The sequence below is a fragment of the Rhinolophus hipposideros genome (assembly GCF_964194185.1).
Source record: "Rhinolophus hipposideros genome assembly, chromosome: 25".
In the NCBI taxonomy this organism is placed as follows: domain Eukaryota; kingdom Metazoa; phylum Chordata; class Mammalia; order Chiroptera; family Rhinolophidae; genus Rhinolophus; species Rhinolophus hipposideros.
Window position 1 is genome coordinate 20,498,521 of NC_138071.1, and position 27,323 is coordinate 20,525,843.

Below are 27,323 nucleotides of genomic sequence, written 5' to 3' on the forward strand. Positions count from 1 at the left end.
GCCCCTCCGGATGCCAGGGCAGAACCTGGACTCTGCCAAAGCATCCCAGAGGCTCCAAAAAGCGTTGTTGTCTTTTTTTTAAATAAGGCCCCAACTAGGAAAGAATAGAGGAACAGCAATGGATCTTGACATTACCAAGTCAACCATGCACAGCATCAAGCCAAACGTGCTAAGAAAACCCTTAACTCTTTGCCCGTGCAGGTGAGACCAAGAAGCAGAGGCCGTGGCCCAGCCAGGAGACAGTTGAGCATGGAGCTCTCGTTTTTTATGCGATTTAAGTTCCTCTGGCATCTCATAAACGCTCCAACGACATTATTTGAGGACCTGCTGTATTATTCTAACAGCCCCCAGGACCCACCACTATAACCTCCACCTTCTCGAATTAATCAGAGTAAGAGCTACAACTGCAACATGGGAAGAGGACTCCAAGAGGAGTCCTTCCCCTTTGAGGGGAAAAGGATCATCCACAAAGACTTTATAATTTCTCCAAAAATCTACAGTTTCCGCAGAGCCAAGAGAAGTGACAGGGGCCTCGTGAGGAGGCACGGGGTCAGGCGGGCCCTGGGTGGGACTCTCACTCTGTACTGAACACATATGGTCAGTGTCTCCCTCAGAGCCCACCAGGATTAGCGGAGAGTGCTCTTACTTTTAGTACAGAGCTCCATAAAAAAGAAATCCTTTCAGAGGACAAGGAACCACCCTAACCGCCTCCAACCGATAATTACTAAACACAAACAAGTAAACAAACAAAAACACCAAGGTCAAATCTAAATGAGGTGATACTTCCTCTGGGTCAAAATTATCACTGAGAGCAAAAGATGGCACTCGTCTCCACTTAAAAATACCATGCAACAGGGCCGGCCCAGTGGCTCAGGCAGTTAGAGCTCCATGCTCCTAACTCTGAAGGCTGCCGGTTCGATTCCCACATGGGTCAGTGGGCTCTCAACCACAAGGTTACCAGTTCAACTCCTCGAGTCCCGCAAGGGTTGGTGGGCTGCACCCCCCTGCAACTAAGATTGAACACGGCACCTTGAGCTGAGCTGCCTCCCAGATGGCTCAGTTAGTTGGAGCGCGTCCTCTCAACCACAAGGTTGCCGGTTCAACTCCCGCAAGGGATGGTGGGCTGTGCCCCCTGCAACCAGCAGCGGCTCCTGGACCTGGAGCTGAGCTGCGCCTCCACAACTAAGACTGAGAGGACAACAACTTGAAGCTGAACGGCACCCTCCACAACTAAGATAGAAAGGACAACTTGACTTGGAGAAAAGTCCTAGAAGTACACACTGTTCCCCAATATAGTCCTGTTCCCCTTCCCCAATTAAAAAAAAAAAAAAACACCATGTAACAGTAAGGCACAGCTCTGCCCATTACCTAAAATTCTGGATGTGTACGTTTACAATGGGTGAATTTTACCCCCAAATGCTATGAAAAATATATGGATCCCTAACAAAGAACACCAAATTCATTAAATGTATGTCATATGTAAAAGTTATCCCCTGCTACATGTATCTGATATTCTTAGAGACACTTCTAAAATGGTTTCTAATTTGTAGAAAAATTCTAGAGGACCCATAACTATCAGTATCATAAATATCACAGAATCCCAGAGATAAAGAAGCTTTCAGTAGTTCTTTTAATAAGCTTCTTGTCACTGACCACTTTGTAGGTATCGTGTACCAATTTTGTAGGAAAGAGAAGAAGCATCATGTCTATGAGAGCTCTTTTCTCTCTCCTCTGGACCACTGTAATCCCACAGATGAAAGTTCACCACTTTGTCCTCCCCTCACTTCCTCCTCCCATTACACAGTCTGATTACCAGCCAAGCTGAATGTGCCTGGGCTGTCAGATCTCCCCACCTGGGCGCCCTCCCCCCCTGGAGGGCACTCCTCTCCATCTTCAGATGACAGCTTTTCACTCATCCTTTGACGTCACCTCCAATCATATCCTTCCAAACCCGTCCCTGAGCATCACAGTCACTCTTAGAGAACTCTGCTTCAGACATTCTCATCACAGCTACCAAGAAAACATGACTCAGCAGCTGCCCTACTAGACCCTAAGCTTGAAGGATGGAACCGTGTCATTCATCTCTGTCCTTTAAAGCCTCTAAAAGCACCTCACACATACTAAGTGCTCAATAATTACTTGTCACATGAATTAACAAATGGTATGTTATTGGGGGAGGGGGAGTTAGGAGAACAAAGTCTTCAGCTGCTCCCACCCCTCTCAGAGGATGATAGCAGTGCCATGGTGAGCAGAGGATGCCTGGCCCACCTCACTTGGCATGGATAACAAAGACCAAGCATGTTCTCCTCCTCCTTCCTCACCCCCTGTCCCTCTCCACTCCACAATTCCTCTACCTCCCCTGCCATCATCTTCCTGCTTCTTAATTTCTGTCCCTCATCCCCATCCAAATCAGCACACAGGGCTAGGCTGCTCATCTGTAATACGCTGTATGTAAGTAGATATAAACAGGTCATGAGACTTCATGCACACCCTGTCATTTCTCATGAAGGGTAAGTTGGAGAGCCTGATCAAGCAGGCCAGTCACTCGACCTATACAGACATGACAGCAAATGTACTGCAGTCTCATGGGACTAAAGCAGCTGGGCACCTAGCTGCAAGGGAAGCTGTGGCTTGTCAGCCGCCCAGGGCTAGAGTCAACGGTCGTGACCAAATTCAGAGGAAAATCAGTCACTCCGTGCTCCCTTCCTCAGGGTCCAAGTGACATTTACAGAAGTATGTAAGAGCAAAGTGTCCCCTCCTTTCAAGCAAAAGAGCAGTAAATTAGTAAGAAATTTGCAATGGTTGCCCTTACACATTTGCCCAACTAACTGCTCGAACTAAACATGAAGGTGTTTGTTTTAACCGTGTCTTCTAAGCAGCCACTAGGTTATGAGTTCCAATGTCTAAGGTTTAAATCTTTCATTTGTTCTTATTGCTACTAACTACCGTGTGACATTATGTGGGCCAGGCACTGGATTAAGTATTTCATATGCAGTCATGCATTTAAATCTTTACAATACCCACTATCATTGTTTAATAGTGGGAGAAACTGAGGCTCTGGGAGGCTAAATAACTGCCTGGTGAACTCACAGGTGACCACCAAAGGAGGGAGGATTGCTAACCCAGGACATCTGTGGGTCCAAAGCGTACATCTTTGGCACGATGCTGTACATCACATAAGTACTTCATAGAGCACCTTAGAAAGATGACCCTAATCAGCAGAGGTGACTTGAAGCAGGGCCTTACCGGTTGTGATCAAATAGGGATCAGGAACTGCGATATCACACACATATGGCGGCTTGGTGGTGACCAGCGCTGGAGTGTCAACCATTGCTTCTGGAGTAGGGGTGGTCACAGGATGAACAGACGGCAGGGGAAGAGCCATGCTGCTCTCCTGGGGGTTCTGACTCGCAGGTGTGCTGTTCAGGGTGGTGTCATCAGTATTATCAGGGGCAGCACTGGTATTAGCTGTGCTCAGGTCAGCAGAGGTATTCAGCGGTAAATCTGTGGGTATGAAAGATGGACCCACAAACATTGGCTCTGTAGGTACAGGTGAGGGGATCACTTCAGAAATAAATGAGGACGCTGACGACGAGGACATGGTGGTGACCGATACTGTGGTGGTAGGCGTGACTTTGGAGAAAGAGGATAAGACAGATGTGTGATTATCCATCGCACTGATCTCGTTATCATTGAAAGGTGCTGGAGTTGAAAAGGGAGGTATTTCCGTTAAAATGGGTGTTGTGTGAAAAGCAGTCAAAAGTGACGTTAAGTGAGTTCCAGGAGTCAGAATGTCAAAGAGGGGATAGGAACTGGAGGGCACCAGTGTGGTGACTGTAGATTCGTGGGACATGAGTGAAAACTCAAAATAGGAGGTAGTTTCAGTGAAAGCTGAGGTAAAACGAGTTTTAGAATCTGTCAGTGAAGCTGTTGATGATTCAGAGAACGTGAGGGAATCAGAGGGGAAGCTTGATGATAATGGTATTTCAGAGGAACTAGGTTGAAAAGTGAATGTATTAAAAAGAAAGTCTGAACTTGGCTGGAGCTGAGGAAATTCAAGGTGTGTGGAATTTGGAACTGACAGCTGAGGTGACTGCAAATTGATGGAGTTGGACAATGTAAATGTCTCAAACAAGGTCGAAAAAGCCTGAGAAAGGAAGGTTGATAAATCACTTGACATAGGAGACGAAGAAGCAAGTACTTCTGAAGATAAAGGGGCCGCGGTGCTAAATTCCAGCGGTGGAGTTGAGAAAAAGCTGGATACAAACTCCAAAATACTTCCAGTTTCCTGTTGGGAAAAACTGGCATGTTGTCGGCCAGGGAAAAGGGAGGACTCTACTGAAGGATCCAAACTATATTTAGCGGACGTAAAAGGAGCTGGGTCTCCGATAGCAAGCGTTGGTGTGCTTTCCTTTGCTGTGACAGAGAAAGATGAGTCCAGGAGGACACTGGTGATGACCCAGGGAAACACAGCTGTTACGCTGGATGGCGTGCCTTGAGTTTCAATAACAGAGAAGGAGCCAAAAGAAGCAGTATCGAGTGACACAGGTACGGAGAGGTGGCCGTGGGCAGGATGCACTTGTGTGGTCATGACACTCCTCGTGTCCACCGCGGCTGAAATGCCAGAGCTCGTGGATGAGATTCCCACAGAGCGAGAAGAAAGTGGAACTATTGGTCTGGAGGGGAAAAGTGTATTAAATTCTTGAGGATCTTCCTCAAATTCGGAGAAGTCGGCCACCATGCTGCTCATTGGAGAGATGCTGCTCATTTCCAGCAGGGTCATGGACAGGGTCTCAGCACCATCCCCCGACCCCACATCTTTCTCCACAAGGCTCGCTGACAGAACGGGCCGAGGTGACGCCAGAGTACAGGACACCCACCATGTGTATGGTCGGAAGGAAGATGTTGGGCTCCAGATCGGAGTGTAGTCCACGTAACTGGGGACCACGGAATGGCCGGGCAATCCTGACGCTTCAGTGGAGCTGCTGGGAAGAAAGGAGTCATATGACACATCGGCTGATGGAGTAGAAAAGGACACAAACGCAAGAGAAGCTGAAAACAAAACCAAGTCTGTGCTGCTGCTGCTGCTGCTGCTAAAAGCAAGGGCTGTCTGTGATGAACTTGCAATAGGGGATGTTCTTGGAGAGACGATTTCTTTTAGACTCTGACTCAAAGCAGTGGTCACATCCCAGTATCTGTCTGTACCTGTGACCAGAACATCCACTGGAGGAGCTGAGACCTCCCCTGAGGGGGGAAATGGCTGTTGAGTGATACCGTCGCCTAACTGCTGAGGCACTGAAAACCTTAAGCTAAAAAAAAGGGTTTCTACAGCCTCTGTTCCTGAAGCGACGATCTCTGGCAAAGTCCTGCTTGGTAAGTGCCCATAAGGGACAGTAGGATAAAGCACCAAAGTCCTACTAGGAGTTGGAATTATGCCATCGGAACTCAGAAAAGCTGACCGAAAAGCACTGAAATGACTGGGGGATTCAGCACATGTCGTTGGTTGTTGCATTGTGTCTTGCCAGGCTGTTGTCATTTCTTCATCTTGTGAAAAAATAACGGGTGACGAAGGAGTCAGCACAGAGTCTAACGTTTCTTTGGGCAGCCCCGGCAGGCTGACTGGGAGATACTGTATTGGAGAAATCATGCGGGAGGTGACCCATGGAGTTTCTGGCAAAAAGTTATCCATTTCATCATCATCTATGACCACCTCGTTGCTTGTCACTGACATGTCATTTGCCACAAAGATGCTGTGATCCGCTGTACTTCGGGTCTGTTTTCCTTGGTTAAAAAAGGCTGTGTGAAAAGTAGTGGCAGAGGGAGATGACAGGATGTGGAGAGAACTGCTTTGCGGGGATCCTGGAGCAGTTTCTGTTAAGGCCACATGTGCAGAGCTGTGCACCGTGCTCTGTGTCAGCGTGAGCTCCACGGAGGGTGAGGAACGGTTGCGCTGGTCCAGAGAGAGCTCATCTGCAAAGCAAGTCAAAGCTAGGTTAGCCGCAAGGCAACGAAAGTCACACTGTTCACATTTCAGATACAAAATATATCCTTTCAACAAGTATCCACTTACTGTGAATGTCCACCATCCATACTTAGAAGTTAAACAGCTAATTAGGAAACAGAAATTGCTGGAATTACTGTCAGGCTAATATGTGCAAATATTCATACATTTCAACCTCACTTTTTTACTTATGCTCGTGTGTGTGTACACAATGGCGTTTTTTGTTTTGTTTTTCTCTGACTTTCTAACACCACCACAGAATACTGGCAACGGAGGTGGCCTTAGGAGGTTGTCTAGTTCATTTTCTCTTATTTCCATGAAAAAGAGGGTTTGGAGAAGGTAACTAAATCAATTACGTGATCAGCCCAACAGAGATGGAGCTGGAATGTGAACATATAACCTTGCCTTGACTCCCAAACCCATGTTCTTTTTTGTCCATAAGAGCTGGCTCTTGAGAGAAATGAACATGACACGCTGACAGCATCACTCACTCCCCAGGTAGGAGAACTCCAGTTTCCTAGTTATGGGGTCTTCCATGGTTAGGCCTCAGGCCACCTCTAGGCTCAGCTCTCATCAGTTCCTGCTCCACTCTCACCCCTTCCCAACTACGCTCTGGCCAAATGAGCTACCTGCAGTCCCCCAAACCCAAATGTTTTCTGGCTCAGTCACTTTGTACATCCTTGTTCCTCCGCCTGCGATGCCCCTCCCCGGCTCTCCACTGGATGATGCCCACTGGCCCTGCAGACACAGCAAGGATACCATCTCCCTCCTCAATATGCTGAAGTTGGGTCAGTGCCTCTCCCTAGGCTTCTACTGTCTGCTCGTTACCCGGTGAGCTTTGTGAAGACAAGGGACTGTTGATCTGTTTCCCTTACACAAAGTAAGAGCGCAACAAACGTATGTTAAATGAATGTGTGGTATCTGAGGACCAAGTTCTGATATGTGCCAAAAGCATCTTATCATTCTCTCAAACTACCGTGTTCTTTATCCTTGTGACAGCAGTCATTCTCCTTTAAGTGATTTAGGTGTCTCCACATGTAATTCAGATATGCCGTGTAGAGAGGCAGGACGTGTGAACTCAAAAAAGCTGACTGAAGGCCCAGGGCATGGGGTACCATCCCTGCAGCACAGGCTGGAGACTGAGCCTCTATCACAACCCGGAACAACACCCTCCTCTCCTTATCCAAATAGTATATCACAACACGAGTAAATGAAACAGTATAGGGATAATATTGGATTCACCCTTATTTTTCAAAAGCAAGTGATTTCTATGCTATTCCTGGCAATACGGCACACTAGAGACCTCACCGCCTTACCACTTCATAACAATTATGCTTAATAAATGTTCAGAAATATCCTTTGACGTGACTAAGCCCACAAGACAAGAGGGCACTTGTGCTGAGTGTAGGAGCAAAGCAGGACTGGACGGGTCATCGAGCACTGAAGCCACCAGGTAACCTAGAGGGACACTGGACCAAGTCAGGAACACAACCGAAGACTAGCTCCCAAAAGTGGAGATGCGGGGAGGGCTGAATTAAAAAGAAAAATATCCACCCCTCAGAGGACAGCAAGAAAAAGTGTCTGTCTCAACTTTGATTTTGTGCAGAAATTTTACCAAAATATCTTCCAAAGATTGGAAGCTATACTACTTGCATGGTCCTAAAAACTAGAATCGTAATTTAAAGTCGACCAAGTCTCCAATACCTACCAGAGGCTAACAGAAATCATCTCCAGAAGAACACACGCTCAAACTAGGCATCAAAGTGTTCCTGCAGCCAGAGTTCCAACAAATACACATGCAAAATTAAAAATTACAAAATACATAAGGAGATATGGCACTATGAGAAAAAATCAAGAGAAACCCCCCAAAAAGTGTAAAAAAAAAAAAACCAAAACACACACACACAAGTAGCATCAGCTCTGTAAAGGCTTCAGAAATTGGAATTCTGGGATACCCTTTTTAAAGTATGTTTAAATCATTTAAAAGAATAAAGAGGGGGCTGAAAACATGAGTAAGGAGCAAGAGACTATGACAATGGTGAGACATTTTTGAAAAAGAATGAAAAGAACACTTAGAGATGAAAAAATATAACTTTTTGTGTTTTTTTTTTTTTTCAGGAGGGCACAGCTCACAGTGGCCCATGCGGGGATCAAACCAGCAAGCTTGGTGTTATTAGCACCATGCTCTAGGCAACTGAGTTAACTGGCCACCCCCAATAATTAACATTTTAAAACTCAATATACAATACATAATAATCAATAAATAGCAATCTAGACAAAGCTGAAGAAAGATTTAGTGAACTGGGGGACAGAACTGAAAATTACTAAGAATGGAGCACAGAGAAACAGAAAGATGAGAAATATGAACAAGAAACATTAAGAGACATAGAAGATAGAATTAAATAGTCCAACATACCTTTGATCAAAGTGATAGAGGGACTTGAGTAGAGACAACACTCAAAGACACCGTACTAAGAACTATCTCAAATTAATAAGAGACATGAATCTGTCAATACAGGAAGACCAAGAAATCCCAAGCAGGTGATTGTTTTAAAAACCCATCCCTACACACATGATGACACTCTAGAATACCAAAGACAAAGAGAAATTGTAAATGCAGTCAGAGAAAAGGAATGGCAATTACACCGTCAGATAACTACTTCACAGAACTAGGAGCCAAGCGACAACAAAATGAAACCTTCAAAGTACTGAGAGAAAATAACTGACATTTTAGAGTGGAATAACCAGCAATACTCTCTGTGAAAATAAGGGCATTTTTCAGAGAAGCAAAAAGTGGTTATACCAACAGAAGACCCTCAGTAGAAAAGCCTCTTTAAAAGAGGATATGCAGTAAGTCCTCAACATCATCAAAAGGTTCTATAACTAAGCAAACTGATGTATAACAAAACCAATTTTACCATAGGCCAATTGATAAAACAAAAGTTCCTACAGCATCTCATCAACGTTATAATGAAACAACATTGAATGTTATATGAGCACCTGTTGTACTTCAAGAGGAAAGGTAATTGTCCCATGAAGGAAGATCTGAGAAGAAGGAATAGAGAATAAATAAATGATAAAGGTATGACTAAATCTAAACAAATTCTGACGGTATAAATGAATACTGCTACTACTACTACTACTACTACTACTACGTAATTTGTGAGGTTACAAAAGACGTAACATAGAATGAAAAATAGCTTTGTACAATCACACAGAAGCGGAAAGAGGCATCCAGAGGTATTTGCAATTCACTAGCAGACATAGAAATCAAGAGTTAAGACAAAATTTTGTGGGTGTATACTTATATTTGTAAATGATATTTAGTCATACATTTATATAGGTGTAATATTTCTAGCTGGTTCCATTGGCAGATATCTGAAAGTCACAAACTTACACCAGGTAAGAGCTGCTTACTTTAAAAGTCATATTCCTGTCTACATAATATGACTTTAAATGAATGAATAAAAGAAGAAAACCACTTCTTAGCGATTTTAAGTTGTTTCATTGCAATATTACGCGGCATTTGTTGCCTTCTATACAAACTGGCTCTAGGATTTGTCTATGTGCTTTTACTGTTTGCCTGTTACATTCCAAGCACGTGTAAGAGGAAACATGATACTTATGACAACCAAGGTAAGGTAGCAGCTGTTCTTTTCTATAGTAAAGGTGGAAAAGCTATGCATTTAAGAAGTAATGAAATCAACATTCTGTCCAACTAAGTAGCAGATAGATTTGAAAGTGTTCCTAAGGATAAATCATTTTATGTGTCTGTTTGAAAATTCTGCTATGATGTCATTTATTTTGAAATACTCATATAAGATCTAAACAGAGAACAACATCCCTTTTTAAATGAATGAGAAACATTTCTAAGTGCACAGGAAGACTGCAAGAGACAAAATGACACAGAAAAGCAACATTTCCTGGCTAATTTATGAGGGCAAGTATCTGATGCAAATTAGAATTCAGTGAACTCTGCCTTCAAAGGACAGGGAACGAGAAGGCAAAGTGCTCAAAAGGATGAAAAATTCTCCTGACAAGTAAACAGGAACGAAAACTTCCTATTAAGAAATGTGAGATGTGCCAAGCTGTGATGCCGCACCCCCCGCTGCCTTTTTTTTTTTTTTTTTTTTTTTTGGCCAAGCCCCAGGAGAGAGAAACAAGCTCTGAAGAGACAGTAGCTGAAATGCCACGGAGAATTACTTCTGGAGTTAATTCAGGAAGAGGTTAGAAAACCCAGGTGAGTACCTCTCCCAGCAGACAAGCCTTCGGGGAGTCTAATTTCAAGCCCAGGAGATCAATTTTCAAGCTCTAAAGCGTTAGTTCACAAAAGGTTCTCTCTGTGATGACAGAGAAAAGGGAAGAGGGTTGGGCCCTACCAGTGCTCCTCAGACTTTTGTGTGCACTTGAATGATGTGGGGAACCTTCTTTAAATGTAGACGCTGTCCAGCAGGGGTTCAGCATCACTCCCAGGTGGGGAAGCCCTGCTCCCAGGTGGGGAAGTCCTGCACCCAGGTGGGGAAGCCCTGCTCCCAGGTGGGGAAGCCCTGCACCCAGGTGGGGAAGCCCTGCTCCCAGGTGGGGAAGCCCTGCTCCCAGGTGGGGAAGCCCTGCACCCAGGTGGGGCCAGGTCTGCAACCACACTCTGAATAGCAAGTGTTGAGGCCCTTCCTCCCATGTAGACTGCACAACACACGCTTACTGGGTGCCTACCTTGTACCTTGTCCTGGGAGAGGTCCTTGTCATGCTTTAAGTAACAGAGCAGGAGTACCCTCGAGCCACGCTGATACACAGTGAATTAAAAATCCACAAGGTCAACCCACAGAATGCACAATACTGAGAGTGAACCAAAGGTAAACTGCAGACTTTGGGTGACAGTGCTGTGTCAATGGAGGTTCATGGATTGTAATGAACATACCTCGCTGACGGTGAGAGGGACATTGGTAATGGAGGAGGTGATGCTCCAAGTGTGGGGGCAAGGGGTACATGGGAAATCTCTGCACCTTCCCTTTAATTTTGCTGTGAATCTAAAATTGCTCTTAAAAAAAACAACTATTTCGTAAAAACATTACGTATCTTACTGAATGTCGGCAATAATTTAAAAATAAAATTTAAAAAAATTTTAATATATATCCTAAAGCTTTTGAAAAACTTTTGTAAAATTCATGAAAGAGATGCCAGTTTCTAGGAACTTGGTGTTACACATGCAAGATGATTTGGTGTTTAACTATTTTTAAGTCATATTTTTCTATCTGGAAATCTTCCCTAAATATACTAGTCGATCATGGAATCAAGGACTTCTCAAGCTGAATGGATCCTTTAAAACCATGGCCAATCCCCTCACATTGCAAATGAGGCTCAAAGAGTGTAAGCTGATTTGCTTAAAATAGCACCCAGGGCAGAGCCAGCCTGGAAAGGCAGGTTCCTAAGTTCTCAGGGGTTGAATGCCCTTCATGCCACACTGTGTTCAGTCAAAGCAGTTCATTTCATTAAAATTGCTAAACGAAGAAATGACGTTGAAAGACACGTGGTATAATGGATCTGAAAGCATGTGCTAACTTTAGTAGTTGAAAACTATGGAAAGGCATGCACTTCTAGCCATGAAGCCCCACCATCCACCTGGGGACAGCTCACAGCTGCAGTCATGGGTACGAGGAAAACAAAACGTCCTCTGAGGGCTGGCCTGGGAAACCCAAAGGACAGCAGTGTCAAAAATCTCTAAAGAGCTTTAGCCCAAATAGAACCATTATTTTTACTTCTTTGCTCAATTGTGGAGTTTTCAAAACGTGACAAGTCACCTCAATGCTCTGTGGATAGTGAGTCTACTACAAAACAAGAGCCCTTAGAATTTCTAAGGGTTTAAAAAACAGAACAGTGGTCACATAATTAAATGACTACTAAATATGATAACTTTTATTCTTCTTCTAGTTCTCAGATTGTCCTAAAAGAGGATTTTAGTGCCATTATTAAAACCATCCTTCCCCATTTCTTCACTTTTCTCCCTGGTCTAGAAAAATATGTCTTTCTTCCCTTTCTTTCTCCAACCCCAACTATATATTAATACCTTCTACCAGGTTACTTTTCCTTCCAACTGGTAGGTTTTATTATCAAATATCAAATAGATAAGAAATACCATTTAGGGGTGGCCGGATGGCTCAGTTGGTTAGAGCACAGGCTCTTCACAACAGGGTTGCTAGTTCGATTCCCACGTGGAATGATAGGCTGGCCCCCTGAAACTAAAGATCGAAAACGGCAACTGAGCTTGGAGCTGAGCTGTCCCCTCCACAACTAGATTGAAGGACAACGACTTGGAGCTGATGGACCCTGGAGAAACACAGTGTTCCCTAACATTCCACAATAAAAACATTTTTAAAGTAAAAATAAAAAATACCATTTACAAAACTGTATTTATCAGGTATACAGATAATAATATAAAGAATACCTAAGTTCCCAGCATTCATTTTAAGAATGAAGACTATTACCCTTACTTCTGGTATCCCGTGTACCCCCTATGCACTCCTCCCTAGGGCCTTCCCTTCCCATTGAGGGAACCACTATTTTAAAGTAAGCGTTTCTCACATCCTCGTTTTTCTTTATAGTCTTACCACATGTATGTATCCCTAAAGAGTATATTCTTCAACTTTGTATGTTTTCAAACTTTATCAAATGGAATTATTCAGCATGTCTTCTACTGCAACTTTATTTTTTCACTCCTTATTTTGTTTAGGTTTATCCATGTGTGTTTTGCATGGAATTATAATTATTTTCACTTCAACCTGAATCCCATTGTGTGAATATACCAAAATGTATCTATCTACTGTCAATGAACAGTGGGACTATTGTTAATTTTTGTTATTACAAATTTTCCTGATAGGAACTTTCTTACTCATCCCCTCGCACATATATGCATATATAAAGTATGTGTGGGCATGAGTGTGTGTATTATGTGTATATGTGTGCATGTATGTTGTGTATGTGTGTGCATATATGTGTATATTGAGGTACGTGTATTGAGGTGTATTGAGGTACGTGTATGTTCACATGTATACATGAGAATAGAATTGCTGGATCAGAGGATATGTTCACTTGCGACTTTACTAATTAATACCAAATGATCTTTCAGAATAGTGGAACCAATTTACACTCCCACTTGATTTCTGCAAATCCTCACCAATACTTAATACTCCAAAACTTTCACATTTTTACTAATCTGCCTGCTATAAACCTATATGGCTTTAATTTGCATTTCCCTAATTGTAACAGACCACGCACCTCTTCCTATCTGCTGGCCACCCATGTTTCCTCTTCCAGTGTCTTTTCAATTCTACTGACCATTTCGCTATTGGATTGTCTGTCTCTTTCTTTCTGATTTAAAGGCATTCTTGATATATTTTAGGTTTGGTTCTCTTTATATGGTCTTTTGATGAACAGAAATTCTCAATTTTAATATGGGCAAATTTATCAATCTTTTCTGTTGTTTGAGATTCGTGTGTGTGTGTGTGTGTGTGTGTGTGTGTGTGTGTCTTAACATGGAATGTTTAAGAAATTCTTCCCTAGATCTTGATAAAATCAGTTTCTGGCACAGTAGTGTCTTGATGAGTCTACTAGGCTTCATTTCTGAAAAAGTCCTAGGGGAACACTCTAGTAACAAAGTTCTTAAAAAATCCCACTCAGTCTAAGCCACCATCAATCTCAAGCTTCAACTGCTGGGATCACATCCTGATCTGTCCACATATGTACGTGCCCCCCCCCATCACGTGTTCTTAACACTGCAGCAAGAGGGATTTTTAAAACCATCATTCTCATGCTCCTACGCGCCTTCGGTGGCTTCCCAATGCATGTATGCTATTGTTCATTACTGTTGGCATCATGGCTTCCAAGTCTTGCATGTTCTGATCCCCTTCCTACCTCTGACCCCATCCTGGAGCTCTTTCTCTTTCCTTCCCAGACATCCTGGTCTTCTGTTGTTTTTGGCTTTTTTTTTTTTGCCACGGGCTGCATCTCCAGTACTGCCCCACCCAACCCACCCCACTGGGGCCTTCCCTTCAACAAGTGATTCACATGCCTGTTAAAGTTTGAGCAGCACTAGCCTGAGATTGTTTTAGCGAAATCCAGGTGGAAATATCAAATTTACAAGCGGATATGTGAGCCTGAAGATAAACCTGCAAAAGTAAGAGGAAGAGGTCTGAGAAGCAGGGGAAAACCAGGAATGTGAGATGACAAGAAAACAGCAAAGGTGTTTAGGACTCAGGCAGGGGTCACTTGTGTGGAATGACCCAGAAGGTCAAGAAAAGGCTGAGAAAGCATCTCTTAGATGTGACAGGTTTCTTTAGCCTTGTGGTGGCAGAAGCCAAGTTGCCATAGGGGGAAGAGTGAATGATGAGTGAGAAATGGGAATTATGTGCAGACAACTTTTTAGCTGTGTAGGGCAGGGAAGGGTAAGATAGCCGCTGGAAGGCTCCAGGAAAATTTGTTTGGTCCTCAGACAACAGATTAGAATCACCAAGGAGCTCGTTAAAGATGCAGGCTCCTAAAAACGCAAAACGTCAATCTAATCAAGAGAAAACATAGGACAAACCAGGAGATACTCTCTGAAATTTCTGGCTCTTCAAAGATCTCAAGGTCATAAAAGACAAGAAGGAAAAACTGGGCAACTGGCACAGGCTAGAAAGACTCTTAAGGAGAAGTGACAGCCAAATGCGATGTGGGATTCTGGATTAAATTCCAAAACAGAAAAGGTGGGAAAACAGGAAATCCTGTAAAGTCTGTGGTCTGGTTAACAGAAGTGTACCAATGTTTATTTCTGAGTTTTAATGATTCTATTCTGATTATATAAGATCTTATTGAATTTTAGTAAGATTAGTAATATTAGTAACTGAGTAAAGGGTATATGGAAACTCTGTATTAACTTTGCAACTTTGCTGTATGTCTAAAATTCTTTCAAAATAATAACTAAAATAACTCAGGTTGTCATCCACTCAGCTGGCCTGGGACTCAGGAATTGGTGTGTGTGTTTGTGTTTCCTGCTGTGTTCGCTGTCTTGGAATCTATGTTTTGACCCAACCACTTGGATCTTTCTAATGCAAATACAGGGACCTTTCTCTGAAAATTGCTGGGCTACAGCAATGCTGGTGGAACAACTGGGAAGAAAGGAAGCGTGGAAGATGCAGAGGAGAAGTGATGAGCCCAGGTGACAGAGAAGGAGGAAGGAAATGGAATCCGAGGGGAACTGGCCTTGGGTTCTCAGTTGGAGGAAAGACAGAGGAAGAGAGCAGTTGTACAGATTTGTTGGTGAGAAGGGAATTCTGGTCAGGGGTGGGGATGCGGCAGAGTGCATCAGGACAGTGGAGAATGTGTGAAACACACATGGAGGAACAGGGAGAGGAAGCTGCCTATAGACACAAAACCGGATGGCCAGGCTCTACCATGGGAGCTTCAGTCTGGAAGCAGAAAGAAGGTCTCAAGTGTCTCACGTGAGGAAGTACTGCTGTGCCCAAGTCAGCATATTAGGCTACACTTGGATATGGAGACTTACCCAAAGAACGATCAAGGATGAGCTCTCTGCACAGAAAAGTATCAGCCTCAGTGTGAATGATAAGTAACTGACTACATAGCGCCAATATTTTAAGATCTAAACACTGTGTAAAAACACCTTTTAGAAGTCTTCCTTTGACATCCTCTGTTTCTCGACCTTTATTAAGTCACGGACACCATGAAAATGTCCAGACTACCATGTTTCACATCTGGTATGGACTGAATTGTGTCCCCACCCCCAACTGCCTATGTTGAAGGTCGATTTGGAGATGATAAGGCCTTTACAAAGGTAACTGAGGTTAAATGGGGTTCCAGTAGAACTGGCCTCCTCATGAGGAAGAATAGACACCACAGCTCACTCACTGTCCATGTATCACAGAGAAAAGGCCTTGGAGAAACATAGCGAGAAGCCACCATCTGATGGAAGAAGAGTGGCCTCACCAGAAACCAACCCTGCGAGCACCTTCATCTTGGACTTCCAGCCTCCAGAACTATGAGAAAATCAATTTCTGCTATTTAAGCCACACAGTCACATTTTGTCATGGCAGTCCTAGTGACTAAGACAACACCTTTCATTCCTGACTCAAACAAGAAGCACTGTGACAGAGGAGAGACTGTCGGAAATAAAAGCCTGCAGGCCTCGGGCCTCACCCAGGTCTACCACAAGCTAATTCACTGCCAACCTTGAGTAACTCACTTCACATTCCTAGGTCTCAGCTCCCTGTTCTGTTAATAAGATATAGGGTTCCCGAAAATTACTACCAGGAAATGGGTGTGAAAGTGTTGACTTTCTATGTATAGGCATGAAATATGGCCCCATGCTTATGCTGGCAGGTTTTCTCCGTCGGGGTTCTTTGTTATTTGCAATGGAAACAATTCTGGCTACATAAGCAGAAGGGGCGGTTCCGTGGAAGCATACCAGAGGGTCCATGGACTGGACAGGGCAGCTCAGGTTCAGAACACAGTCAAGAGCCAAGCGAGACTGGGCAGCAGGTCTCACTGGGGTCTCACTGCTGGAATGTCCGCTGCTGACACCAAGCTGGGACGCCAATGGCGTAGCTGTCAACAGACTCTCCATTGCTCTGCTTCATGGCAGCACTCCCTCAAAATTCAAAGTCTAGCTGGGAGTATCCCACCTTACTCAGTCAACCCTGCAGCCCTCTGACCCTCACACAAGGAAGGACTCCCCAGACAGGGAAAGGGTAGTCCCCACAAATGACGAATGGCCACTACATCAGTAGTGGTAGAGGGACTCCAGTTTTAGCTAATAAAAACACAGCTCTTCATCACTGGTAGAATACAATCCCAGTCAGAGAGGGAGACAACAGGGCCAAAAGCTCCAGAACATTCCATAAAGAATAGACTGGGTCCTGTTCTATCTCAAACTTGCTACATTCCCCTAGAGAAATCCCTTATAATTAGTCACACCTTCCATTTCCTCCTTTAGCGATGGGGACACAGAAAACAATTAGTGACTTCACATGAAGAAAACTAACAAGTAACTTCAGAAAACAAGTGCAGTCAAGCAATACTGAAACAATGGTACCACAAAACTTTCTAAAACGTCATGTTAAAACATCAGTCTAGGCTTCATGTTGGAATTTAGGGACTCCTTATTTCTTCACATGATTTTCTCATGCGAGAAGACAAAGGTGTTATTAACATGTTGGTTTAATTCAAAGCATGGTGCACAGTATTTATTGGAAGACTTTGTTTCGCTTTGTTTTGTTTTATTCTTTCCTAAATAAAATGCAACCCTCTTTTACCAACCTGGTAAGCAAGCCTGTCAGCACTTTACGTAACCAAAACAAACTAAACAAAATACTCAGTTCACTCAGAACAAAGGAGAAAAAAATTCTCAGTCAGCCATCTGTTTCTAAAATAATTTAATTCAAAACACCGTCCCATAACAACAGGGAAAAGGACACCATCAGCTTCAAGATAATCTTCTGTCTCCGATTACTGGAAGGGCACACAACATCCCATGACTAGGCATGAGGAGGCATTTCCCAAACCCACAAACCAGCAGCCATTGGTTTCCACACGAATGATCAAGCTGGGAACAAAGTGACCAGGAGACATCACTGCCTCACTGGGTAGATCTAATTCCCACAGACAGTGAAGAACTTATACTACGGGCTCAATCCCTTACTTCAGCTCTCACTTAAGCTTGTATTCTATATCAAGGGAGTACAAGGCTTAAAAGAGAGAGAGAGGGGCCATGCGGGCTGGAAGCAGCAGCATGGACAAAAGCTCCAAGTCTGGACAATGTGGGATGTGTTTGTGTAACAAACAGTAGTGGCTCCAGTTGGTTGGAGAGAATACTAGGAAAGCTGGCTGAGGAGTGTGAGAATGTCGGTAGACAATGGGAAACCATCGGATATTTTGAGTGAAGTGGCCTTCTCATCAGAGTCATGCTACAGAAGAATCAACCTGGCATCAAGAAGCACCAAACAGTAACCTATCTTATGCTCGGATACACAATGGATGGGGCAAGGAGTTAGGCGAGAATGATCAGGCAGGAAAGGAAAAGGAGTTACAAGTAAGAGACACCACACAGTGGTGAAACGGATGGTAAAACTTAGCAGCTGATGGGATGGACATGGCAAGAAATAAGAGAAAGTCCAGATTCAACTGCCCAGCCTGGACAACTCCACCTAAGTATCTAACTGGCCCTTATAAACATCCTGATGCTCCCTCATATGCCAGTTAATAACTCACCCTCAGTCAGGCTATTCGAGTTAACTCTCAAATCCCTTCATCCCCATCGCCACTCCTTAGAGTTGGGGCCCATATCATGGCTCAGAACTCTGCCTGGCACAGCCTCCTTGAGGAGACGGGCTTTCCAAGGTGCTAGAACACAGAAGGTAGAGGCGCTCTGAGACCCTGGACCCCGTCGCTGCTTCCTGGCTCTCTCTGAGATTGGTTCAAGAACCAGGAGAGCCCAGAGCACCCATAACCATTCCTTCCAACAGCAAGGAAGAGATTGCTTCAGTGATTCCTGAGTGGTGTTGTACACCCCAAGTACAAAGGGTGGGGGCCCAGCACCAGCTGAGCACCTTCAACATGACAATTCTCCACAGTGTCACTAGTACGCAGTGTCACTAGAGCTGTGTGACATCACCTTCCATGCACCCCAACCCCTGGGGCTGTAGGGCCAAGGGAAACTGTGCTGGAAAACACTGTTGACTGCCCGTGCCCAAATGCCCTTGCCCTGAGCAGAAGTGTGTGCCTGGGCACAGAAATCAGTCTAGGCTCTCATCTCTCCCCACCAGCCATGACCCACTCTAAACCCTGAAGCTGCCTTTTGCCTCCCCCACCCACCCCTCTGGAGTTTTCTAACATGCAGATCTGGTCGCTCCGTTTCTGTATGTCTGAGGAGTATCGAAAGGGACAGGTTGATCATCCCAGTCTTAAGCTCCTCCAGGGGTTCGTAACAGCCTTCAGAAGTCCAAAGTCCTCAGCTGTCACACAAGAGCCCTCGTTTCCCAGTCACTGCTAGTCACCACTCCTACGACCAGCCCATGCTCCAGCCATTCAATGCTCTCTTGCTCTTGAGGTGTTCCCTCTCCTGGGAATACCTGTCCTTCCTTCTTTCCCTAGCTCCTATCATGCCCCAGACTTCCCGATTTCATCCTCCCAAGAACCCTGTGTGTACTTTCCTCATAAAACCTAAACTGTAATTTTGGGCTCGCTCATCTGCCTCCCGAACAGGCTATGTATGAGCTGCTTGAAGGAAAAGACTATCTTTCATCCGTCTGTCTCCCGTGTCCCGCTCAAAGCCTAGCATGCTCATTCTGTCATTCAATCATTCATTCAGAAATCCAACAAATATCTACTCTTCTTGTAAGCTAAGTGCAGGGTATGAAATATACGAAGACAGAAAGGCCCCCTGCTCATAGACCTTCCAGTGGAGACGGGGGAGAAGGGAGACAGATAATAATGATAAACTGAGAAGAGCGCTAAGGAAATGAGCAAGATGCTAAGACCGAGAATGATGGACGGAGAAGGTGAGGAAAGGTGAGATGGTAATGTCTGAGCCGAGAGCTGAAGGATGGGGAGCCAGGAGGAAGACTGGGAGGCTGCGCAAGGCAGAGGGGACGGCTTGTGCGAAGGCCTACAGCGGGAAAGGTCCTGACAGATGTGAACACAGCTGCATGGGGCCCGAGCCAGGGAGGGGAGCCTGGCTGGGGCGAGGCTGCCACGAAAGGCAGGGGGCCAATTCCAGGCGGGTGGAAATGTGATTCTAGTGCACAAGGAAGCAATTTGGGCCAAGGATACAGATTTGCTGATTATCTGCGGAAAGATAACGGAAGTAAGTGAGCCCATCAAGGGAGAGAAAAGTTCACCTCCCACACCTTGGAGAGCTGCGTCCACTTGAGGGGTGGCAGGAGAGCCCAGTATTCTGCAGCAGTCAGAAGGGGCCACCTTAAGTAATCATACCAAAAAAGGGCTATTTACACGTTCTTCTACAACTCAATTCAGTCAAGCACAGAAATTATTCATCTTTACTTAATTTATTTCCATTCACTGACAATCTTTCCCAAACCCTCTCTTCTGCCCGTTTACTGGTATGAAAAGCCTACTGATTAGCAATTACCCATAGCGTTAACTCTCTAACTATCTATAATTATGACTTCTCTTGGTTTATTTGAGGCCTCCTTGGAACTCCAGGGTAAGGAATAACATGAAGTTAATGTAAACACTAATTTGCCAAGAAACTCTCCAGACCAAATGCAGAGATGAGCCAAAAGGCATTTTTCCAAAACTGAGGTTCTAACAGTAGGAAGAGTTCTATATTTGTTTTTGCTGTTTAACGTGTTTAAATGTCACCAATAAAACAATTTTGGCATTTTTAATCTTTTATTATGAAATTTTCAAACATACAAAAAAGTTGATCAAATATATGGTGATGGAAGGAGAACTGACTCTGGGTGGTGAACACAAAATGGGATTCATAGATGGTGTAATACAGAATTGTACACCTGAAATCTATGTAACTTTACTAACAATTGTCACCCCAATAAACTTTAATAAAAAAAAAGTGAAAGACTAGAACCTATTACCCAGCTTCAACACCAACTTCCTGCCACACTTACTTTATCGATCCCCTCAACTTTTCTTCTTAACTAAAAGGAAAGCAAATCAGACACCATTCATTCCACTAATAAATATTTTGGTATATCTGATAAGGGCTTTTAAAACTCATAACCACAACCATTATCACAGCCAACAAAATTGAAAATAATTCCTAATATCATCTAATTATCCATTCATACTTAGTTTTCCTTGATAGCCTCAAAATATTTTTGTACAATTCCCTTTTCCGAATCAGGATCAAAATCAGAGGCACACACTGCTTTGGTCGATGTGTCTCTTGTGGCTCTTTTACTCTGTAACAGTTTCCCCCTCCTTTTTTTCTTTTTTTAAACTCCCACCACTTACTTGTGAAAGAAAAAGGTCATCTGTCTCTATAGACAACCCGTATTCTGTTATTGGCTGACTGTATTCTCATAGTTTCATTTAACATGTTCTTCTAACCCCCCAATCTTTGACAAAGTGGTCATTAGAGCAAAAGGCTTCCTTAGATTCAGAATCAATATTTTTGGCAAGAATACTTTCTAGGGGGTTGGTCCTCTGTGCTTCCTTCTGCATCACAGGAGGTGCTGAACGCCTGGCTGTACCACTGTGAGTGACACTAAAATGTAGCAGGGGCTTTTGGTGGTGACAGTGTGCTCGATCCAGGGTGAGACTTCTCATCAACTCTTCACCTACGGATTCAGCAGTCACGATGATCCTTGCTTACACCCATTATTTCATTAGGGAGGCTGGGTTTTTTAAGCCTGTATTAAAGATATCCCCTACACTCAGATATAATTACAGAAAGAATAATAATTATTGGGATCTGAAATAAGAACGTGTGCTTGAGCACATTGAAATCACCTGATTAGGAGTTCAGGACAAAGATGCTGATTTCTCTGTTCTTTAGAAAGATGACAGATAAATCACTGACTCTGTATGTATGTCAGCTCTCTCTCTCTCTCTCCTTTTTTTCCTTTCTGACCACGTTCCAAAAAGATGGTGAATGAAGCATGAAGGAAATATTGGACATTATGACAGTTATGAAGAAGGGAAGGTGGAAATAGAAGTGTCAGAATATTTCCAAAGCAGTACATTTATTTCAGTCCCTTTCCAAAGGAGAGATTAATGAAATACTAAAATAACCTTAAAACATGATGGTTCAACAGTTTCAAGTTCCACTTCTTCCCAAATCCCCCGTAACTAGAGTTTCTAAAAAACAGGGAGGAAAAAAAAAAAAGAAAAGAATCTTTTCTTCCCCATCCCATACTCACAGAAGTGTTAATAAGCAGTATACTCCCTGTGTGGACAGAGGGAAGAATCTTCCCTTCCTCCAAAAATAAAGACTAGTTATTACTTTCTGTAGAACCTTTTAGTGACCCTGAGAAAGCCGCTATTAACAGCTAAGCTTCTCAGGCCCTCCTCGTTTTCCCCTGCGATAGGGCACCTGCAGCTCACAGAAGACCAGCCTGGAGCAAGAAGGCAGAGAGTCTCCTGCCCTCACGTCTGACCTGCCTACATGCTGCTGATGGAGCCTGAATTCTCCAAAGAAATCGGGAAAGGTTAAAAAATGTTGCAATCAATGCCACTATGCTGTACACTTAAAAATTGTTAACGTGGTCAATTTTATGTTACATATATTTTACCGCAATCTAAAAGGTTTCCACGAACAGGTGGAAACAACCCAGAAGTCCATCAAGTAATAAATGCATAAACAAGATGTGGTCTATCCGTACAATGCAGTAGTATTTGGCCATGAAAAAAAATGCGGTACTGATACAAACGTCAACACGCACGAACCTTGAAGACATTATGCTGAGTGAAAGCGGCCAGACACACACACAACAGCACATATGGATGATCCCACTGACATGAAACTTCCAGAACCGGCACGGCCATAGAGACAGAAGGCAGATTAGTGGCGGCCAGGGGCTGCGGAGGGGGCAGTGGAACTAGACAGCGGGGATGGTTGTACCACACTGTGAACGTACTTAATGCCACTGAATTGCACACTTTAAAAATGACTAAAATAGTACTTGAAGGTAAAGGTTATGTGTATTTTACTACAATTTTTTTTAAAGGTAATCAATTCAAGCGCACAAATGCAAAAAGCTCCTAGGTACAAATTAAACATCCTTAGTCCCATTTAACTTTGCTCTTATTCACCAAAAGCTGGCTTTCCTTTCCGCCAGTACGGTTTTTCTCAGAGCAGCCCTGCTCTGAGAATCGCCTGCGGATCTTTAAAACTTGTGGATTTCCAGGCCTCTCCGCAGACTCTCCAAGGAGGTGGGACCCAGGAACGCACAGGTTAATTTAGCCCCAGGCCTTAGCACTAAGACGGCTACTCCAGTCCTCCCGGCCAGGCCAGTTCCCGGAGCTTCCTCAAAGGAAGGTGTTAATCACCTCCTTACTGTGCTGACAGCTGCTGTCTGGGTAGTACCTCTGAGCTGTTAGCATTTGCTGCGTTTAGCTCTCAGCTGGCAGTTTCTACGTCAGCCCCCTCCACTTGACTGAAGCTGACCTCAGCCCCACTAGCTATTCGCAGTTCTGTGCCGCTTCTGGTCCACCGAGGTGGCTATCTTGCTTTTGAGACTGATGAGGCTTTTCGGGTTTCTATGTTTGTATTTCATCTATCACCTTTATGCATGTAAATATAGTTCGTATTTAAAGCATGAACTCACACATGCCATCTTACCCAAAGACTGTGATTTCTGACCATCCCCACTTTGAAACCCGATTGCTAACATGTTTTCTTCTACGCATATTGAAATCATCCTTTGAGACAGACCAATTTTTAAATAAGATTATAAAGATTTTTTTTATATGACTGGCAATTTTTAACTATATCCACAGTTTAGGTCAACAGCAAGCTTGACAAAGAACTGGTTTAAGCTGGTTTCCCCATCTCTGAGCTTACTAACCCCCACTCACTTACTAACCCCCCATGTGTCTTCCCCCATCTCTCTCCATCCTTTTCCAGACTCTCCTGTGTTAGCTCCCTATCATCTCTCTTCCCTCAACCAGTTTCAAATAAGAATATGAAACTAAATCATATTATACTCATTGTTAAATTTACTGAATGAGGTGTTTTATTCCCTGCTTTTGAAACACTGGTTAGAATTTATTCTTCAAAAAAATTTTTTTTCTGCCTGTATGTAAGCCTTGGTTGATCTCTCTAGAGGAATCAGTGGCCTCTAAGAGAAAAAGAGTCTTGATTCTAACACTTTAAATAAGGAACACAGGGCATCCTCAGTGAGAATTTTAAACTACTCTACTGTCATAATACAATTACTCCTTCTTTTGCTTGGCGATAGGGGCAGGGAGAAAAGTCTCTCACAAACCACAGATATTCTAAACCAAACTTTAACTTAAAAAAAAAAAACAGTAATAAAACACTAAGGCCTTACAACAATCTTACAGAGAGGCATCTAGAGATCCCGTTCTCTGGAATCCCTGGCACTACCCACTGTCTGTAATGTCCGCCCCGCCCCCATTCTGACAATGACAACACCAAATGCCCAGCTGAGAACCAGACATGCACTCTATCTTTCCTGGGGTGGCCTGGAGATGGCAGCTGATGAGGACAGGTAATACCTCTCAGACACCCTCTGCCAACTGCTACACGTATAGGAAAGCCACAGCATGTTTCACTTGGATTTTATTTATCAAACTCTTCACACCAAGTAGAAGGGAATTAAAGAAATTTGCTCCCTTCCACAAGTATCTCATAAGTCCATTAGTATAGAACCATTGTTCATCCAGTTGAATTTCTTATGTAATTTGTGGCCCTCGTGTTGACCAATTTCCCCAAGATGAAATAGTAAATAAAGTAAGCTACCAGGGAAAACAACAAAAATCAATTTATTAACATAAATGATCGCTAGTATTTACTGAGTACCCACTATATGCCACGTTCTGTACTAAGCACCTTTCAGGCATGATGTCACTTAATTTCCCCAACAACCCATTTTGCAGGTGAGGAGACTGAATCCAGGAAGGTTAAGAAACCTACAAAGACCATCTGTCAATAAGACGTGGAACGGGGATTTGCACATGGGTTTGCTGGCCTCCAGCCCCCGTGCACCTGACCCCACTGCTCAGACAGCCCCGGTGGGGGTCTCCAAATTGTGTCACACATTCCATTAATAAATTCTGAACTAGGTAAAAGCATGACCTACCAAATAACAGTCAGAGTGATAAGTTTTTAAAATAACAAAATACAACACCCTAGCTGCTGATTCTGGCGAAAAGCTTGTGATCTACGATTCAGACAATATATTTGCTAGAAAATAGCTAAGTCGCTTGCTACTGAGTCAAACTCACAGAAAGTTACGTTTCTTAAAGTCCTCATTTAGGAACCTCAGGAGACTCAAACACAAATGCCTACAGCAGCCAGGGCGAGAAGAGGCCCAGGAGTGACCCTCCAAAAATAAAGGGCACGTGATCAAGAAACGGGGGCTGCAAAGACTGACCCCCAGCGCAGGAGAGTGGGTATTCAGTTATTCCAAAAGAAGACAGAAAATCACATTTTGACGTGAAATCCCCCCATGTTTTAATGTTGGCGATTCTTTCAACATTCAAAAATAAATAAATAAATCTGCAGGCCAACAAAACCACTTCTTCAGGCTCCAGCTTGAAAGCTGAGTACCAGGAAATGCCTGCCTCGAGATTAAGAGTTCCTCAAGTTACCTAACCATCACATGTGTTCCCTGGGACGAAGGCAGAGGCCCCGGGGCACCGAGGACCTGGAACAGAACCCAGGACTGCCTGTAACACACCAGGCCCCCAGAGACCCATGGGTGTGTCACACACAAGTACGTCTGAGCCAGCCCCCGGCAGGACTGGGGACAGCGTGTGCAAGTTCACGAGAGCAATGAACAGATCTGAAGTCAACGGACTGTGCCAAGCCACAACCCTCCTAATTAATGTCACATTTGCAAGAGGATGGCTGAGCCCATCTTATTTCCAGACCTGCACATAAACAAGTTACCCGGCAACATGAGCTAACACTTGGCTGTCTCCAAAGTTGTGTATGACATGATCACACATGCTAATTTAATATTTCAGTTTGAAATCAGGATAAGGATTACCTTGGAGCGGGGAGGGGGCTTGAGACCAGAAGGGGACGTGGGGGGGAGGGGTTGGGGGGGTTGCTGAAGGACAGGTAATGGCCTGTTTCTCGATCTCAGTGGTGTTGCACAGCTGTATTGGGCTAATCCACATCCAGCTCTGTACTTAAGAGTAATTGTGTGTGTGTGTGTGTGTGTGTGTGTGTGTGTGTGTGTGTGTGTGTGTGGTGTGTGTGTGATACTTGAAGTTACAAGAAAAAGGCCTAGATAGAGGTATATAAAACTTGAAAAACTAAATTTCTGTCAAACTTGCAAAACCCTTGAAACACTTTTAACAGATCCAAACACTCAAACTAAGCAGGTCACTTAGTTAAGTCACTTCAACTAAGCTGTTCAAAAACAAGGAAAGGTTGCCTAAAATCTTCCTTCTAGCCTTACCAGTGTTCAAGAAAATATACTTTGTGAGCTTTAATTTGTATGATGAGAGGAATTCTTGACAAGCGGAATGGAAACCACCTCTGGAATCTGAGTTATATTGAAATACGAGTACTATTTATTTAAAAGGGATGCAACATCTGAAAGACTATTATAGCAAAAGAATAATCACTTCCAATTTATTTCCTGGTGCTGTTCCCCACCACCTCTCCTGCACTGCTGAAGGCAGAGGCCACCCAGGCCACCAGCTCAGTGACCTTCCTCACTGCAGCTGCTCTACTCCTGCTCTCCCGAGGCTGAAACCTCACCCTCTCATCAGATCACCTCTCCCACTTTGCTGAAATTATCAGCGTCTCACGTGAGGTTCCCCCATCACCTTCACCCTCACCTCAGCCCATCTATCACCACAGTTCCCTCCCTATCATCCCTTCATCCCCACGCTCAGGTGTGCCTCTCCCCTCCCCCACTTACACAGTTTCCTCTCTGTGTAACCTGAATCCCACACGTGGCATCCCAGAATGCAGGCTTCTCGGGACCTATCCTCCTCCTCCATCTCCGCTTCTCTGTCTCTCCCCTTCAAACATCACAGATCTTCTCCCCCTGTAACACTTTCTCCTTAACCCTGTGGCTGCCCCAGGCACTGGTTCTCATTTTCCCTTTCCTTCCCAGGGCCTTTCCTGGCATGCACAGCTGACATCCCGTGCCCACATTTTCTCTTTGATAGGCCTGCACTCACAAGGCTGGCCCTGGAGACTGTTTATGGCCATCTCCACAGTTCTGCAAACTGCTCCCAGATGAGCAAATGCACTGGCTTATGCTACACACCCACTTGATGCCAAACAATTAAAGAATGGCTCGAAAAGTTCTGCTCTACAAAGGACTAGGGTGCATCCATCACAAAATATTTTAAAGAGGTGGCCGGTTAGCTCAGTTGGTTAGAGTGTGGTGCTGATAACACCAAAGTTGCCGGTTCGATCCCCGCAAGGGCCACTGTGAGCTAATATATACATGTTAAAGAGTATGACAGCACGGAAGATGTTTGCAAGAAAACGAGAATTACAAGATGCAAAATGATACAGACAGCATGGTCCCATTTTATGAAAAAGTGAAGTCTGTTACACATACATGTATGTACACGTGTATATATAGAAAAATGCATACCCAACTGTTTACAAAATCGTTATTGTTAGACAAAGATGTTCACT

General features: G+C 44.0%; 1 protein-coding gene across 2 annotated transcripts in view; it reads right to left on the reverse strand.

Moving 5' to 3' along the window:
- Nucleotides 1-27,323, reverse strand: part of KIAA1549 — a 102,154-nt gene that overhangs the window by 55,522 nt on the left and 19,309 nt on the right. For both annotated transcript variants that reach the window (XM_081038612.1, XM_081038613.1), the window contains exon 2: nucleotides 3,247-5,970. In XM_081038612.1, the coding sequence (XP_080894738.1) occupies nucleotides 3,247-5,970 (2,724 nt within the window). The remainder of the gene's footprint in view (nucleotides 1-3,246; nucleotides 5,971-27,323) is intronic.